General features: G+C 33.3%; 1 protein-coding gene across 5 annotated transcripts in view; it reads left to right on the top strand.

The window, feature by feature from the left end:
• Positions 1–2,995: 2,995 nt before the first annotated feature.
• Positions 2,996–14,791, top strand: part of ITPRID2 (ITPR interacting domain containing 2) — a 46,382-nt gene continuing 34,586 nt past the window's right edge. For 4 of the 5 annotated variants that reach the window (XM_074302955.1, XM_074302956.1, XM_074302953.1 and 1 more), the window contains exons 1-8: positions 2,996–3,338; positions 3,905–3,950; positions 7,345–7,394; positions 8,372–8,428; positions 10,354–10,393; positions 10,485–10,583; positions 12,533–12,741; positions 13,408–14,099. In XM_074302955.1, the coding sequence (XP_074159056.1) occupies positions 3,125–3,338; positions 3,905–3,950; positions 7,345–7,394; positions 8,372–8,428; positions 10,354–10,393; positions 10,485–10,583; positions 12,533–12,741; positions 13,408–14,099 (1,407 nt within the window). In that variant the 5' untranslated portion in view covers positions 2,996–3,124. The remainder of the gene's footprint in view (positions 3,339–3,904; positions 3,951–7,344; positions 7,395–8,371; positions 8,429–10,353; positions 10,394–10,484; positions 10,584–12,532; positions 12,742–13,407; positions 14,100–14,791) is intronic. The other variant, XM_074302954.1, reaches the window with a different exon arrangement.

Below are 14,791 nucleotides of genomic sequence, written 5' to 3'. Positions count from 1 at the left end.
CCCACTCCTTCAAAAGTGTCATCTTCTTTCCTTGAAAAAATCTTGATTTTACATCTTGGTATAGAATAATTCAATAATTTAATTCAACAAGTATTTGTCAACTTCCCATTACTTGTAAAGCATTTTGCTAGATGATAGGGCTACAAAATCAAACTGAAAAACAGTCTCTACCCACAAGATCACATTTTACTAATATAATACTTAAACATATAAATTATAAAAAATAATAATTTGAAGGATAATACTAATAGCTAGGGGCATCAGGAAAAGCCTTCTGTAGTACCTGACACCTGGGATAAGCCTTTGTTGGGTCTTTTAGTCATGTTTAACTCTTTTATGATCTCACTTGGCAAAGGCACTGTCATTTGCCATTTTCTTCTTCAGCTCATTTTACAGATGAGGAACTGAGGCAAATAGGATTAAGTGACTTGCCTAGGATCACACAGCTATTTTGTGTCTGAGGCCAAATTTTAACTCAGATCTTCCTAACTTCAGGCTCAGGGATGCAATATGCTACCTAGATATCCTGAACTAAGCCTCAGTAGAAGCTAAAGATTCTAAAAGGTGGCTGTCCTGAAATATATTCTAAGCATGTAGAAGATTTTGTGCAAACTGGGACTAGCAAGTAGGCCAATTGTCTAAAAAATATAATGTATAAAAGGGAATAATATAATAATAAAAGGAAATCATTCTCCAAAGGAGGTTGAAGCTAGTTTTCAAGGGATTTTAAATAATAAGGTAAGTTTATTTTGTCCTAGATGCAAAAGAGAACCAGTGAAACTTCTTGAAAAGGGAAGCAACAAAAATAGATCTATGCATTAGGAATATGATTTTGGCAGTTTTGTGAAAGATGGCTGGGAGAAAAGAGAGAATGAAGACAGTAGGACAGGTGAGAGGCAATGTGAATATAAACTAAGGTGGTGGCTGTGTGAGAAGAGATGGGGACAAATGAAAGTGATATTTTAAAGGCAAAATTCAAAAGATTTAGCAGCTAATTGGATATGGTCTGATGGGGTAGCATGCAAAAATAAGAATGCCAATAAGATTTAGATGGTAGTTACCTCAGTTTGGAATAGGGATTTAGATTAGGGATTAAGATTATAAAGTTTATTTGTTGATTTTATCTATGGAACATCTCCAGTTGAAAATATCTAGCAGACAGTTGATGATGTAGAATTGGAATGTAGGAAAAAAACTAGATTTAAGTATCTTAGATACACACACACAGACACACCTCTCTATACACATATAAACACACATATTTCTATATAGAAAGTTGGTCATTAACCAACCTCATATTGACCAAATCAAAGGTCTTTGAAGCTAGGATTTATCTAGAATTACTTTGAGGTAGGAGAAAGTGCAATTTAGAAAACTAGGTTAGAAACTATTTACATAATTCATAGATGAGGTTTTAAGAACTTGTAATATTCTACCTTTACAAAACCATACTTTTATACTGCACAAAGCCATATTTTAAAAAATTCTCTTAAGAAGTGAAATTTCCTTTTGCTTCAATAGAACTAAATTTGACTAATTTGCAATTAAATTTAAACACTCAAACTTGGAAATTTAGCATGTTCCCAATTGTATTTAGGACCATTGTTATCATGAAAAAAATTATTACCCCATTAAAACAGTATATTTAAGGAAAACATTAATTTTAATTCAAAATAATACCAACAAATGTTACATTTTGTTCTTCAGAAATCACCCAAACATAAAAAAGTTTGAAAACAATATCAGCCTAGTTGTAATGTTTAGGAGAATGGACTTGCTTAATATTAACATTGTATCTGCTTTTAGATCGACAGTTGACAATACTTTGGTAATAGGTTTTGCTTATTCCAAGTAAAAGATGCTTAAGAATTTTTAAAGTGATCATAATTGCTGTACAGCTTCAAAACTCAGAGAATTTTTTCTGAATCCTCCTGGCTCTTCATCAATTCCATCTCTTTCTTTTCTTGTTCAATGGACAGGATAGATGAAGGACAAAAAACCTAAACAAATCTCCACCCTCCTCTTCCCAAACGTGGATTTAGCACCACAGTAAGGACTTCAGATTTGTAAAATCTGACAATATCAGAAATATCAACTGTGACCCACTGTCTTTCTCAGTCTTCTCCATGTTTAAAGCAGCTAACAAAATAGTGTAGTACCTTCGAGATGGTTAAAAAAAGGGAGGGCATTTTAAAGAATACTTAATTGTTGATAGTTTTCACATTAATTCTCACCTTTGTAAGATGAATTGTTTTTGTTAGACAGGGATGACAGGGTAGAAAACTGCTTCTTTCCCTGACCCCAGCCTTCATTCCCTAATCTCAGCGGGATGTTTTGAATTCCAAGAGCAGTAACGAGGCAAAGCACCCTAGGTTTGGAATTAGAAAGTTTTGGCTCGAATCCTGGTTTTGTCACTGTCAATGAGATGAAATCTTAGACAAGTTAATTAAAAGTCTCTGGGCCTCAGTTTCCTCATTCATAAAAATAAAGAGGTGCACTAGATTAGCTCTACCTTCAGGGCGGATTTACTGCCCACTTTATAGCCAATAAACGAGAGCATAAGTGGAAGGTCAGAGTGAGTGACACGGTGGAGGTGACGGGCTCGGTTAGAAAAGTCTACTCCTCTTCCCGCTCAGCACCACCCAAGCGCACGCGCGCGCGCTTTTATATGAGACCGGAAAGGGGCGTGAAGACGCCGGGGAGGGACGCGCTGACGCCAGGTCCGCGGCGGCGGCCACAGCAGCATCAACCCAGTCCCTGGGACCGCGCGAGCCTCGTCCCTGCCGCCGCGTCAGTCCGGGAGGGAGGGGGACGGGGGGTAGTCCGCGGGGGGTGGGGCGGCGCAGCTGTTTTGAAGTTGAGCTCCGCGCTGTCGCCGGAGCAGCTGGCTTCGCCGACTTCATGTGAAACTTCTCCTGCCCGCCCCCTCCCTCCCCCCGTCCCTCCCTCCCTTCCCAATCCCCTCCTCCGCCTCCTCCTCCCTCTCCTTCTCCTCCCCCTCCCGGCCCCGCGCTGACAGCAGGGCCGGGGGCTCCCCCGCCGGGCTGTCTTTGCCAGGTTGAGGCGGAGGGACGGGGGCCACTCAACCCGAGCCCCCGGAGCCCCCGGCGCTCCCCGGGCCGGGATGGAGAAGCCTTCGGCGGTGGTTGCGTCCGCGTCGGAGGAGGAGGTGCTGGAGTGGCAAGTGGCGAGCCGAAAGAGGAAGGCCTGGGCCAAGTGCCGGGACTCCTGGCAGGCGTCGGAGACTGAGGAGCTCTCCACAGAAGCCACGCAGGAGGACGACGACGAGGACGACCCGGACCTGGCGGGAGAGAAGCTGCCTCCGGCTGCCGAAAGAGGTCAGGCCCAAACTTTTCTCTGAACATCCGTCAGTCTTTCTCTCGGCCAGTATGAGTATCTGTGAGGTTGTCTGTGTGTCCTTTCATCCATTAGTCCCTCTGTGTGTCCGTCTGTCTCCAGGGAGGGACTTTCATTTCTACTGGGCAGGGGGGCTGCTTGGGAGAAACGATTCAACTCTTTGAATTCGGATACTGCCCGCCCCCAACATTTTCCCCTCCTTCCCCTCCCCCCCTTGGGACTGTGAGGCTATCCTTGATTGATAACGTTCTTACTGAGTAAGGGGGGGGAGAAGAGGAGTAGGAAGCTTTTTAAAAAAAAGTATTTTGTTACTTAAAAATGCTTCGGTTGCCCTCTGTTGACCAAGATGTATTCAAAGTAAACAAAAGTCAAGTTAGAAATTTCTAGCCTCCGAGATGGAGAGCTGATTTTTTTTTTTTTTTTTTTTTGTATGCTTCATTTTGATGCGCAACTAATCTTGTCTAAATAAAACCAGTTTGGGACTTCCTCATTGCATGGAAAGTATCTTAGTTCTAATGATCTGCCTCCCCAACTCTTTGTTTCATAGGAAATGTTCCTAATGAAAAGATCACTATATGGCTCAAAGATTGTCGGTAAGTCATTTATAATAAGAAAGAACACCTTGGGGACTGTATACTTGTTGTTCGATTGATTCTTAGCTTTATTTAAGATAAACTAAATTTCATAAGCTAAAAAAAAAAAAAAAAAACTTTCCCGTTTTGCTTGTTAGTACTTTAGTAACTTAAAGGTAACATCGCAGAGACTTTCTTGTGTTCATTTTTAAAGGAACTGTCATATTATTTGAAGGAAGCTATATTCACCAGATAACTTTTTAATCAGTGATGCAAATTTGTATGTCTTTTTTGAATATGTAGTGGAATACATTATATAGTTAAATTTCTCTGCTTCCACTGTTTTAGAAACTCATTAGAACAAGTTTCTTCTTGTAGTTTTATATTTGGAGCATGGATATATCCTTGTTACTGGCATTGAAAGAAAACAGCACTTGAAGGCATTTGATGCTCTGCAGTAATTTAATTATACTCTTTTCCGAAAGTGAAAAAATGTTTTGATAAGTAATATGTGAAGCACATTTGTTGATAAACTAGGCTCCTGTAAAGTATAAGTTTTGGGGGTTTTGTTGTTGTGTTTTGTTTTTTGCATTTTAATTATATGCAGGTTACATTTACAGAAAAAAAATGGTATTTTGAATCTTTATCTTCATAGCACCAATTAGGCCTTTTGTCAATGATCATTAATTAGTTGTTATTTTGAGAAAGTCCTCTTCAATTTATTTTTCTTCCTTAAAAGCAGATAAAATCCTGATATTTTTGATACTTTTTTAAAAGAAAAATAGCTTAGAATCTCTAAAGCACTTTTTAACCATGGAGTTTGATTTCTTTTTTTAAAGCAAGATTTTGTGGCTTAGTCAAGAGTTAGAAGGCACTTCAAAAGCTCATTTAATCCGATTTCTGTCAATTGGGAAATTGTGCTTGGTTATGAAGTGATTTCATTTGTCTAACATCTGCTTAACTTGATAGTGAAGCTCTAATTTGTTTAAGAGTATTAATGCTCAGTTGATATAGTATGTTTGGATTGAAGATTTGTGTAAGTATATTCAGTGATTCTTGAGAAAAAGGCTATCAAATTCAAATTTAATTTTCACTTTTGATAGTTACTATAATTGTTTGAGATGATTATTTTCTTCTATTTGTTTAGGTTTTTAAAATATTCAGTCTCCTGTTTTAATTGCAGATTTTTTTATTTCTTTTTTTTTTGAGAATCTCAAAAATATTTTTGCTTTTAAAATATTTCATTGCTGGAACTCGTGTGTGTGTGTGTGTGTGTGTGTGTGTGTGTGTGTATAGAAAATAAATTTCTTTAGTAAGAGCAAGAAAAGGAATTGTACCTTGTTAACTATGATTTACAGAGTTGAAGCATTTGTAGGTAGGATATGATTATGTAGGAAGTAAGAGTCAATATTTTTGGTTTTTAAATTGCAGCCTTTAAAATAGATGCAACAGAAAAGTGTTTCTAGTCTTAACCATTTAATCTTTTATGAAAATTCTTGGGCTAGTTAGTGTGTTAAGTATACCATTCATTTTAGACTGATTTTTAGTCCTTTTCTTCTTCTCAGATCTTATTCTTGGCTTTCCCTGCAATCACACCTGTCGGGTACAAATGTAGTATTCTTTTTCATCTGTGAGAACTATAAAAGATAAGAAATTTCTCCAACGTTGACCATATTGTCACAGATTTAGCTGCCTAGGATATCTTAAAATGAGATCTCTTTAGAGAGAATGAATTTTGAGATAGCTTCTCAGATTGAGTTTTTGGGTTTTTCCCCTGAATGAATGGACTAAATGTAATCTTGTATTATGAAGCCAAATAACCTTGAATATAATGTTTTTATTTTATATGTTCTATAAACATTTTCTTTCAAACGAATTTTTCTTATTTTTTGCTAGAATAATTGTTAGGATTACTAAGTGAATTCTCACCTTGTCACTGTCCAGACAACCTGAGTTACTGTCAGGTTGTCTGGACAGTGACAAGGTGAGAATTCACTTAGTAATCCTAACAAATAATCAGAAGAGACTTTTCATAAGCCCTATCGTTATTTTAACTTTTTTTTTTTTTGGTGGGAAGGGGAACCAATTGTTGTTCAGATTAAACATAAGTTGGCTAAATTATCATTTGATGGAGAAAACTTTTTTTCCTTCAAGGATTTTTTGGGTACTACCTTAATCATTCTTGCCATAGAAGCCAAAGAGGGTTTTTGGAAGATTGTCAATAATGCTGTTTACTTACCCATTTTATGGTTAGATGCATGTAATAGTATTGGTATCCATAGAAATAATTGCCAATGTTTAATTGCTTTAAAATAAAAGTGAGCATTGGGAAATAACTGTTCAAACAAACAACATACAAGTAGATATTTTGACAAAGGAGAAAAATCTTGTTCCCAAACTCTTGTTGAGATTTACTCTATAAGTAACTTTATTTTTGCAAATTCTTTACCCATGAAGCATTGAATTTATTTACTCTGTTATTCTGATATATTTACAGTTCTGAGATTTGATTGTTATTTTGATAAGTTTTTTTTCATCTAAAACTGATATCGTTATATTTATAGCAATTCTATAAATTATTCCAAAAGGACAACTTTCATTTTAAAGTAAAAATTCTGTTATAAAGCAACTACAAATTCCATGCTATGATTTAATGTTCTATAGTGACTTTAAGTGGGAAAATAATTTTCTTTTTAAAAAAAGATAATTTCAATTCTTCTGGCTTTAACAAATGAAGGCAACACATTTTTATGAACAGAAATCATATTAGCAGTGGTTACTTATGTATAGATTTTAATGTTAACATCGAAGATTTTTGACCTACTTTAAAAATAGCCTTTCAGTTATCTGTTCCTATCTTAAATTGAAGCCTGAACCTTAGAAGCTTTAACAGATTTGGGTTTTCCTAATTTTTAGTAGTCATTCTTGAAGTTTTTAACAAATATGAAAAAAATTTGGGGGTTTTTGTTTTGTTTTGAGGAGAGGGAGTTATGAAATGTTAAACTTAGAAAAACAAATGAAATTTAAGAAAATTGCAACTTGTTTACAAGTAGTATCAGATTTTCTTTGTTTCTAACATAATTTTGATTTATTTGAATACTTTTTTTTTTTAATTGGGAAGGCTAGCCTAACATTTTTCAAAGAATATCAAGCTATGTCAAGCTATATTAGTAATATAGTTCTTGTTCTTGATCTTTGACAGAGTCCAGCCAGTCTTAGTTAACTATTTTCATAGTAAATGATTTCTTAATTCTTTTGAGTATTACTCATGTAATTAGTTTTCATTATTTGTATATGTTCTGGGAAGAGCATGAAACTGTAGTTTTAAACTTGTTATTATATAATTTGTTAAGCAAGGATGTAAAAAGGAACATTTTAAAGAATTAAGACAGTTATGTGTGTTGTGTGGTTTCAGAACACCTTTGGGAGCGTCACTAGATGAACAGAGCAATATTACACTCAAGGGTAAGAATGTAACTTGCTACTAAAGTATTTAAAATGTGGTTTCTGTTTTATTTTATTTTGGATTAAAAGCATATATTTAAGGCAGATGCAAATGTATAAGGTTTGCTGATGCAAATAAAAAGTTTTCTGCATTGACAGGCTAGATTCATTAAACTTAGCTATTTTAAACCATAAAAACAATGATTTCATGTAACTCACCTCTTTTGCATTTATACGTTTTAGTTTTCCAATATAATTAGATATGGTAGGAATTTAGTAGTAATAAGAAGTGTTTGTGTTGAGTGAACTAGGTACCCCTTCAAATGATAATTAAATATTTCTTTGCTTATACTTGCCACACCTGAAAACTTAACCTTTTATTCAAAACTGAACTTTGAAGTTCAAAGTACAAGAAAGTTCAAGTAGTTATAGGATTAATAAAAAGCATTTATAATAACTGGCAATCTAGCTTGAGCTGGTTTTTAATATGAAACAATAGGAAGAATTGCTGCTGTAAAATCTGGTTGTCAGTGAAACTTCTCAATTACATATCTAATTAAACCATGTCAATAAAAAATAAATTTAAGTACCTCATAGATAGATTTGTGAAAATTTAAAGTGGCCACAGATTATTTAAATTTTTTTTCTTTTTAAAACTATAATGTGAGATAGCTGAGTAGTTTCAGAGATTGAAATATTTTACTATATTTTACAAAATGTTTTGCTTGGTTAAATTTATTATATTAGGGACAGCTAGGTGGCAAAGTAGATGGAACACCATCCCTGAAGTCAGGAGGACCCTGAGTTCAAATTTGGCTTCAGACACTTAATACTTCTCAACTCTGTGACCCTGGGCAAGTCACTTAACATCAATTGCCTCAGCAAATAAATAAATAAGTTTGTTATGTTAACTGTAAACATTTAACTAGACTATCACCTTGTTGTTTGGAAAGGAAAACAATAATAAGTCTTCTGAATTCTCAAATGTTTGTTTTCAGGTGCGCTTGTGAAAAATGGAGGAAGTTTTGAAGATGACCTGTCTTTGGGAGCTGAGGGTATGTTTGCAAGAATTAGATGATTTGAATGCAATATGTATGCTTCTAAATCTAATATATTATCCTGGCAAAACTTTTTTTCCTTAATGGAAAGGAAATTAAATGTACTTTGGAAGTTAGTTATCCAATAAACTAAATTCATTTAAATTAAAAATTGCTTGGACTTATCTGCCAATACCTTTCCTGTGTGCTCTGATACTCTAGTCATAGCTTATAGGATTAAGTGTAAGGAAGCTTGTGGAAAAGAAACTGAATTTTCCACAGTCCTTCCTTGAGTACCATATTTAAATATTATATGGAAAAAAGTGCAGAAATAATTGAGAAAAGAATGGTATTAAGAGAAGGCAACTAAAATAGTTATACACTGAAAAACAATAAGTTGAAGCTGATTTTAATAGGAAGTATGCTAAAATCATGCTGACTTGTGATACTTGTCATTATCAACTGACTGTGATTTATGCAGATTTCCTCCTCTGTCCCTCACAAGCCCTCATTTGATTTGGAACCAGGATAGAGGCACTTACTATAGTTGGAATTCATTAGAAATTAGCAATGGGGAAACCAATAATTTACTTTAATAAGGTTCTAATGCTACAATTTTCAAATTGTGTTGAGAGCAAAATTTACTAGATTAAAAATTATTTGAGTGTTTTAGAAGTAAACATTTTACTAGAGAAGTTTGTTTTTAAGTAGTTTTATAGTTTTCCCTTTACATTTTTAGATCAGATAGTAGTTGTTATTACTATGTAATGACTTTTTTGCTACTTACTCAAGGTTAAAAACTATTCAATATTCGTATTTTAAGCTTGTTTTAAGCTAATAAAACTATTAAACTCACATGTCCATGTAAGTAACATCCTTAATTTTTGATTGCTTTAAATTAATCCACATAAGCTGGTATGGTTTGAATGGTAAAGAATAAGAACTGCATGATAATTTTGAAAGATGTTATTTGAGTAATTTTTTTATATAATCTGAAGTACTAATTTTTTCAGTGAACTTATTGCCTTTACCTCTCAGAAAATTGTATAAAAAAATTCCTTTATAAAAATGAATATTATCATTGAGAATAGTTTTATCAATTTCTTAAAATTGGATGTTTTCATCAGTATCCAAGTTGTATATATTTTTGTTTAAGTTTCTCTTGTTACCTTCACTCAAATATTTCCTTAGTATATTCCAGAAGAGGAAAAGAATAGTTAGCTGAAATGCATATTGCTAAACATTATGCTTTATAAAATCATATTTTACATGTATTAAAAATTTAAGAAACATGTAAAATTGCCATTTAATGAATGTGTGGTGATTTGAATCATAATCATTTTTTCTTGTGAAATAACAGAGCTTTAGATTAAAAAGGAAATGCACTGTCAGAATCAGTAGAACATTTACATATGTTATATATGAAAAGTTGGTTGCTTTAATGAGTAACTTTTTAACCTTTAAGAAAAGGTAACATTAGAGATATAGAAGTTTTAAGTGATACAAAGAAAAGATATACTAGAAATATAGAAGTTTTAAGTGATACAAAGAAATGAGGTCTAGACAATCTCTCCTATTCCTCACCCTTCCTTTAGGCATTGTTTTTAACTTTCTATTGTCAACAGTTTCTCATTATCCCATTAGGACCATTTTTAATATGTGCTATTATATAACCATTTTCATTTCCAATGATTATGTCAAGGAATTCCGTTTGTGGGGATTTTCTCTTCTCATTTCAAATACTAAAATGGACTGTATGAGAACCATACGACTCTTATCTTATCTCTGCATTATGTTTAACGGAATGCAAATTGTAAGCCAAGATGGGAATTTGGAATCTAAAGCACTACTTATGATCTTGTGGCTAATTTATTTTTATATATACTGTTTCATAGTAATCATGACTAGTAAATATTTTCATGTACTTTTTTCTTTCTCTGCAGCTAACCAACTGCATGAAGGTGATGCTCAAACTGAACCTTGGTATGTGCTTTCTTTGGCTTTTAGTTATTAAAATAATTTACTAATAAAAAGCTTTATGAAAAGTAAAGTTTCACATTGTTTATATTCACAGCAGTAGTGTCTTGGCTAAGGAAAGACGACTTCAGTTTCATCAGAAGGGGAGAAGTATGAATTCTACTGGATCTGGAAAAAGTAGTGGAACAGTATCAAGGTAAGTCAAATATTTTAAAATTATTTGGAATTTAATTCTGTCATGGATATCCTCCTGTCTGGACTTTATGAAAAAATCCTGAAGAAAGTCTGAATGGTTCTCCCAGCATCAACAAATAAAATTCAAATTATTTAATTTTTAGTGTTAGCAGACATTTATTTGTTAATTTTGTTTTTAAGACAGCAAAATAGTTAATACCCTGTAGAATACTGATTTGAATCAAGGTAAAAAAGGTTGGCTAACCTAGTTTACAAGATAAAGCAGGGTTCCTGTTTTTTTGTGTGTGTTTGTCATGGACTGTTTTAGCTATCTAGTGAAAGCTGTGAGTCCTTTCTCAGAATAATAGTTTTACATAATTAAAGACAAAGCTAAATTTCAGGAGGGATAGTATGGAAATAGACTGTACTCATCTGAAGCAAAATACAGAATAAGCTGAAGTTCTTGCTAGCCATACATATTTCTGATGAACTAGTATGAATTGAAATAAAAAGTATATGCTTTCTAAAAAGCTTTTAAACTGGAATTTCAACATATTCTCTGATAATAACTTCATTTCAAGCCTTTCTTTTCAAATTTGTTTTTTTTTTTTTGTTTTTTTTTTTTTTTTTCTAATCAGTTCACAAAAACAAACCCTGGAATCTGAAATGGTTTTAGAAAGAAATGGATTGGATTGTTTGGGAGAGGGAAAGAGAGAAAGGGAGAAGTGCAGTAGGGAGAATAAGAGCTGGAAAGAAATAGCGTCTCCTTCCCAGGTTTATATTAAAGTTTATATTATGTTGGATTTTGGCAAGTATTTAACCTTATAGTATATCACATTTATGCAATTAAGCAATTTTTGCCTTGAGGATAACTTGAAAGTTAACTAGATCAAGATGAATATTAGAAAATGGAAACATTTCTAAAATTTGGGCAAAACTAATACCCAAGCTTTGGTGGACTCTAACTAGTCTTGAGTGTGGTAACCTAAAAGAAGAATGTTTTGGGTGGATCCAGGGCCTAAGGGAATCCAAAATACCTTATATCCATCTTTAACATTCCTAGAGAGTTACTGGGGTCAGGCAGTATTCTAGATGAAGATCACATAAAGTTGGATTTAAACAGTAAAGCAAATTTTTTGAACAACATAATAAGCCATTTTTCCCACAGATCACCAAGGTGCTATCTTGGATTACCAATGGGAGCATAGTGGAGAGATGATATGAGTTTCATTGAAACCAGCATTTTTATTATATCCTGTTGTCCATATCTCACTGATTCCATTGTCTGAGCTGAATTGCTTAAAGGATCTAGGCCCCTCCCTATCTTACTATATTTATCCACTGCTATCTGTAATGTCTTTCTAGAATAGAATAGATGACAAAACCTGAAGGACTGAAGAAAAAAAAAAAAACTGTCTCTTGGCACTAAAGTTCTATTAAGTTTCATAGAGTATTTTCATTTTCTTCCTCTTGAGGAAATTTCTTCCATAACTTACTTTTTCTCAAAATTCTTCCCTTCCCTCCCCACTTGAGGGTGCTAAGAGTAGGGAGGAGGAGAGGGAGATGACTATTTTTCTTTAGTAGAAATCCACCAAAATGACAAAGTCTATAAGGTAAGTATTGATTCATTTAGTTTGTGTTGATTGGTTATTTTTAAGGATCTGGAGTCAACTTTTCAACTAATTTCTTTGAAGGTAAAGACCATTTGTTATATAGTATGCAACATGCAGGACAATACGTAATTAAAAACTCATATTAATACCAAAATGTTATAATGGCTTATAAAGAAAAAAAGCCACAAGAAAAAACTATTTTTATTTTATTATACTTTTTATTTTTAAATCTTAAGAAAGCAGGGATAGGTTGTATATTCATTTTTCACTTGTGAAACAAGTCATTTGTTTGAGATTTTTGTCTTTTAGATTGCTTTATTTTACTCTCCCTTTTCTGCTCTTTCCTTTCTTCCCCCAGTGTTTCAGAACTGCTGGAACTTTATGAAGAAGATCCTGAAGAAATTCTTTACAATCTTGGATTTGGACGAGATGAACCAGATATTGCTTCAAAAATTCCATCAAGATTTTTTAATTCATCATCATTTGCCAGAGGGATAGATATTAAAGTATTTTTAAGTGCTCAAATGCAACGGATGGAAGTGGAAAACCCAAATTTTGCTTTAACAAGTAAGGTGTTGTTATATTTTGTTTTTTAATGGAACAAATTATGATTTAGAAATCACAGTAGATAGTTGTCTGATTTCCTACACATCCTCATTCTTCAGGAATGAAACTATAAATGTAGTAGAATGAAGTGTTCCCTTTTATATTTAAAATCATAAATAATGGATTTCAATAACTTTATTATCTCTAACAAAAAATGAATAGACTAACTTAGCTTTCTTACAACTTACTTACAAAATTCATTTTGTGTCTCTCTCAAAAGTCCTTACAACCTATGCTAATATTATCAAGAATAATTTAACTGCAAGAAACTTTCTATTTATAGCTCAAAGTTACCTTCTTATTTTAGTTTTGGGAATCAGGTGGGAGAGGAGCTATTGTAATCATTAGATGAAATTATAGTATAAAATTTCATTTTTTTCTTAATCATTTAAACTCATTTTCTTTATTTTCTGAATATTTAATAGGAAAATAAAAATCTGCAAGGTGTATTTCACAAACTTATTTTTCTTTGTCTTGTCAAAAACTGATAAACTCTGGTGCTTTGTGTTGTTACAGTCTATTCTTAAAGGTACAAACAGAAACTAAATGAAACAGATTAGAAACAAAGAAAAGATTAATTTTTTTTTAATTTAATATATTACAAATGTATTTTTTGTCTTCACTCAGGCCGTTTTCGTCAAATTGAAGTGCTTACCACTGTGGCCAATGCTTTTTCTTCTTTATATTCTCAAGTCTCTGGGACTCCGTTGCAGAGAATTGGTAGTATGTCTTCAGTAATCTCTAACAAGGAGACAGACACCCCCCCTCCTTTAACTCGAAGTAACACTGCAAGTCGCTTAATGAAAACACTATCAAAACTGAATTTATGTGGGAATCAGTTAGCAGGAGAAAGTACCTCATCCCCAACTGCTGAAAAGGGAAAAATTTCAAGTATTCCATGGACTGAAGAAAATGGCACTAAAAGTGATCAAAAATCATCCAAAAACATAAAAAAGAAAGATAGTTCACCTTTATTGGCTACAGTGAAAGAAGAAGGATCTGCTAATTCAACAAATATGGGCAGTGTAAACATTGAAAGACTTTCTGATGAAGTAAATAGTAATTTAAACCAAGGAATAGAAGATGACCAAAATAAAGAGTCCCAAAGTCATGAAATTAGACAAGGTGAAAAATCTGGCATTGTAGATTCTAATTTTAGTAGTGACTCCAATATGTCTACCAGAAGTGAGATAGAAAGCACCAATGAGCTGAAAAATATGCATACATCCACATCAGATAAAGAACCATGTGTACCAATACCAAACCCATCCATAAAGAACATAATGATATCTCAAAAGGACTCCTTTGAGATGGAAGAGGTAGGTAGACAAATATTGGAACTATGTGCAAGCAATATGTAGTTTATGAAACTTTGTTGAATACTTTAATAATAATTTGTTATCCATATTAAAATAGCCTTTAAAATACAATATTCACCTCCTAAGAGTTGAATATAATGTTTTCTTTACAATAATTTGATGGCATACTAAAACCAATATACAGACTACTATTTATGGTGGTACATTTCTTTTAGTTTGTTGTCACAAAGTAACCTAGAAACTTTAACATGCTGTATTTTTTTACATCTTTTAATTCTTTCACAAATGAATTTCAGCTGTCTTATTTATCTTATAGATAAGGATCACTGTTACAAGATAAACACTCTAAACTTGGAACTCTAAAATCTTTCATTTCTTTTACAAATGATTTTTTAAAAATTGCAAATGGCTTATTCATTCTATAGATTAAGATCACTGTTACATGATAGGCACTCCAAACTGGGAACTCTGAGATCTTTTAGTGTTTTATCTATTGCTGGGCCTGAGGGAGGAATGTGCAGTGACTTAATCAAGTGACTTAAGAAATTTGTAGTCCTAGTTTCTTCTGTGAGCTTTCAGTCCTGCATCACCAGTTTCAATTAAGACATTTTACCCTGAATGTCTGAATTAAACATTTCAGACATTGATTATCTTTTACTCTAAACTCCACCTTTTTGCAAATATAAATATTT

The sequence above is a fragment of the Sminthopsis crassicaudata genome, chromosome 3, assembly GCF_048593235.1.
Source record: "Sminthopsis crassicaudata isolate SCR6 chromosome 3, ASM4859323v1, whole genome shotgun sequence".
Taxonomy (NCBI): Eukaryota; Metazoa; Chordata; class Mammalia; order Dasyuromorphia; family Dasyuridae; genus Sminthopsis; species Sminthopsis crassicaudata.
The sequence above is the reverse complement of the archived record's forward strand: the minus strand, read 5'-3'. Positions and strand labels throughout refer to the sequence as shown.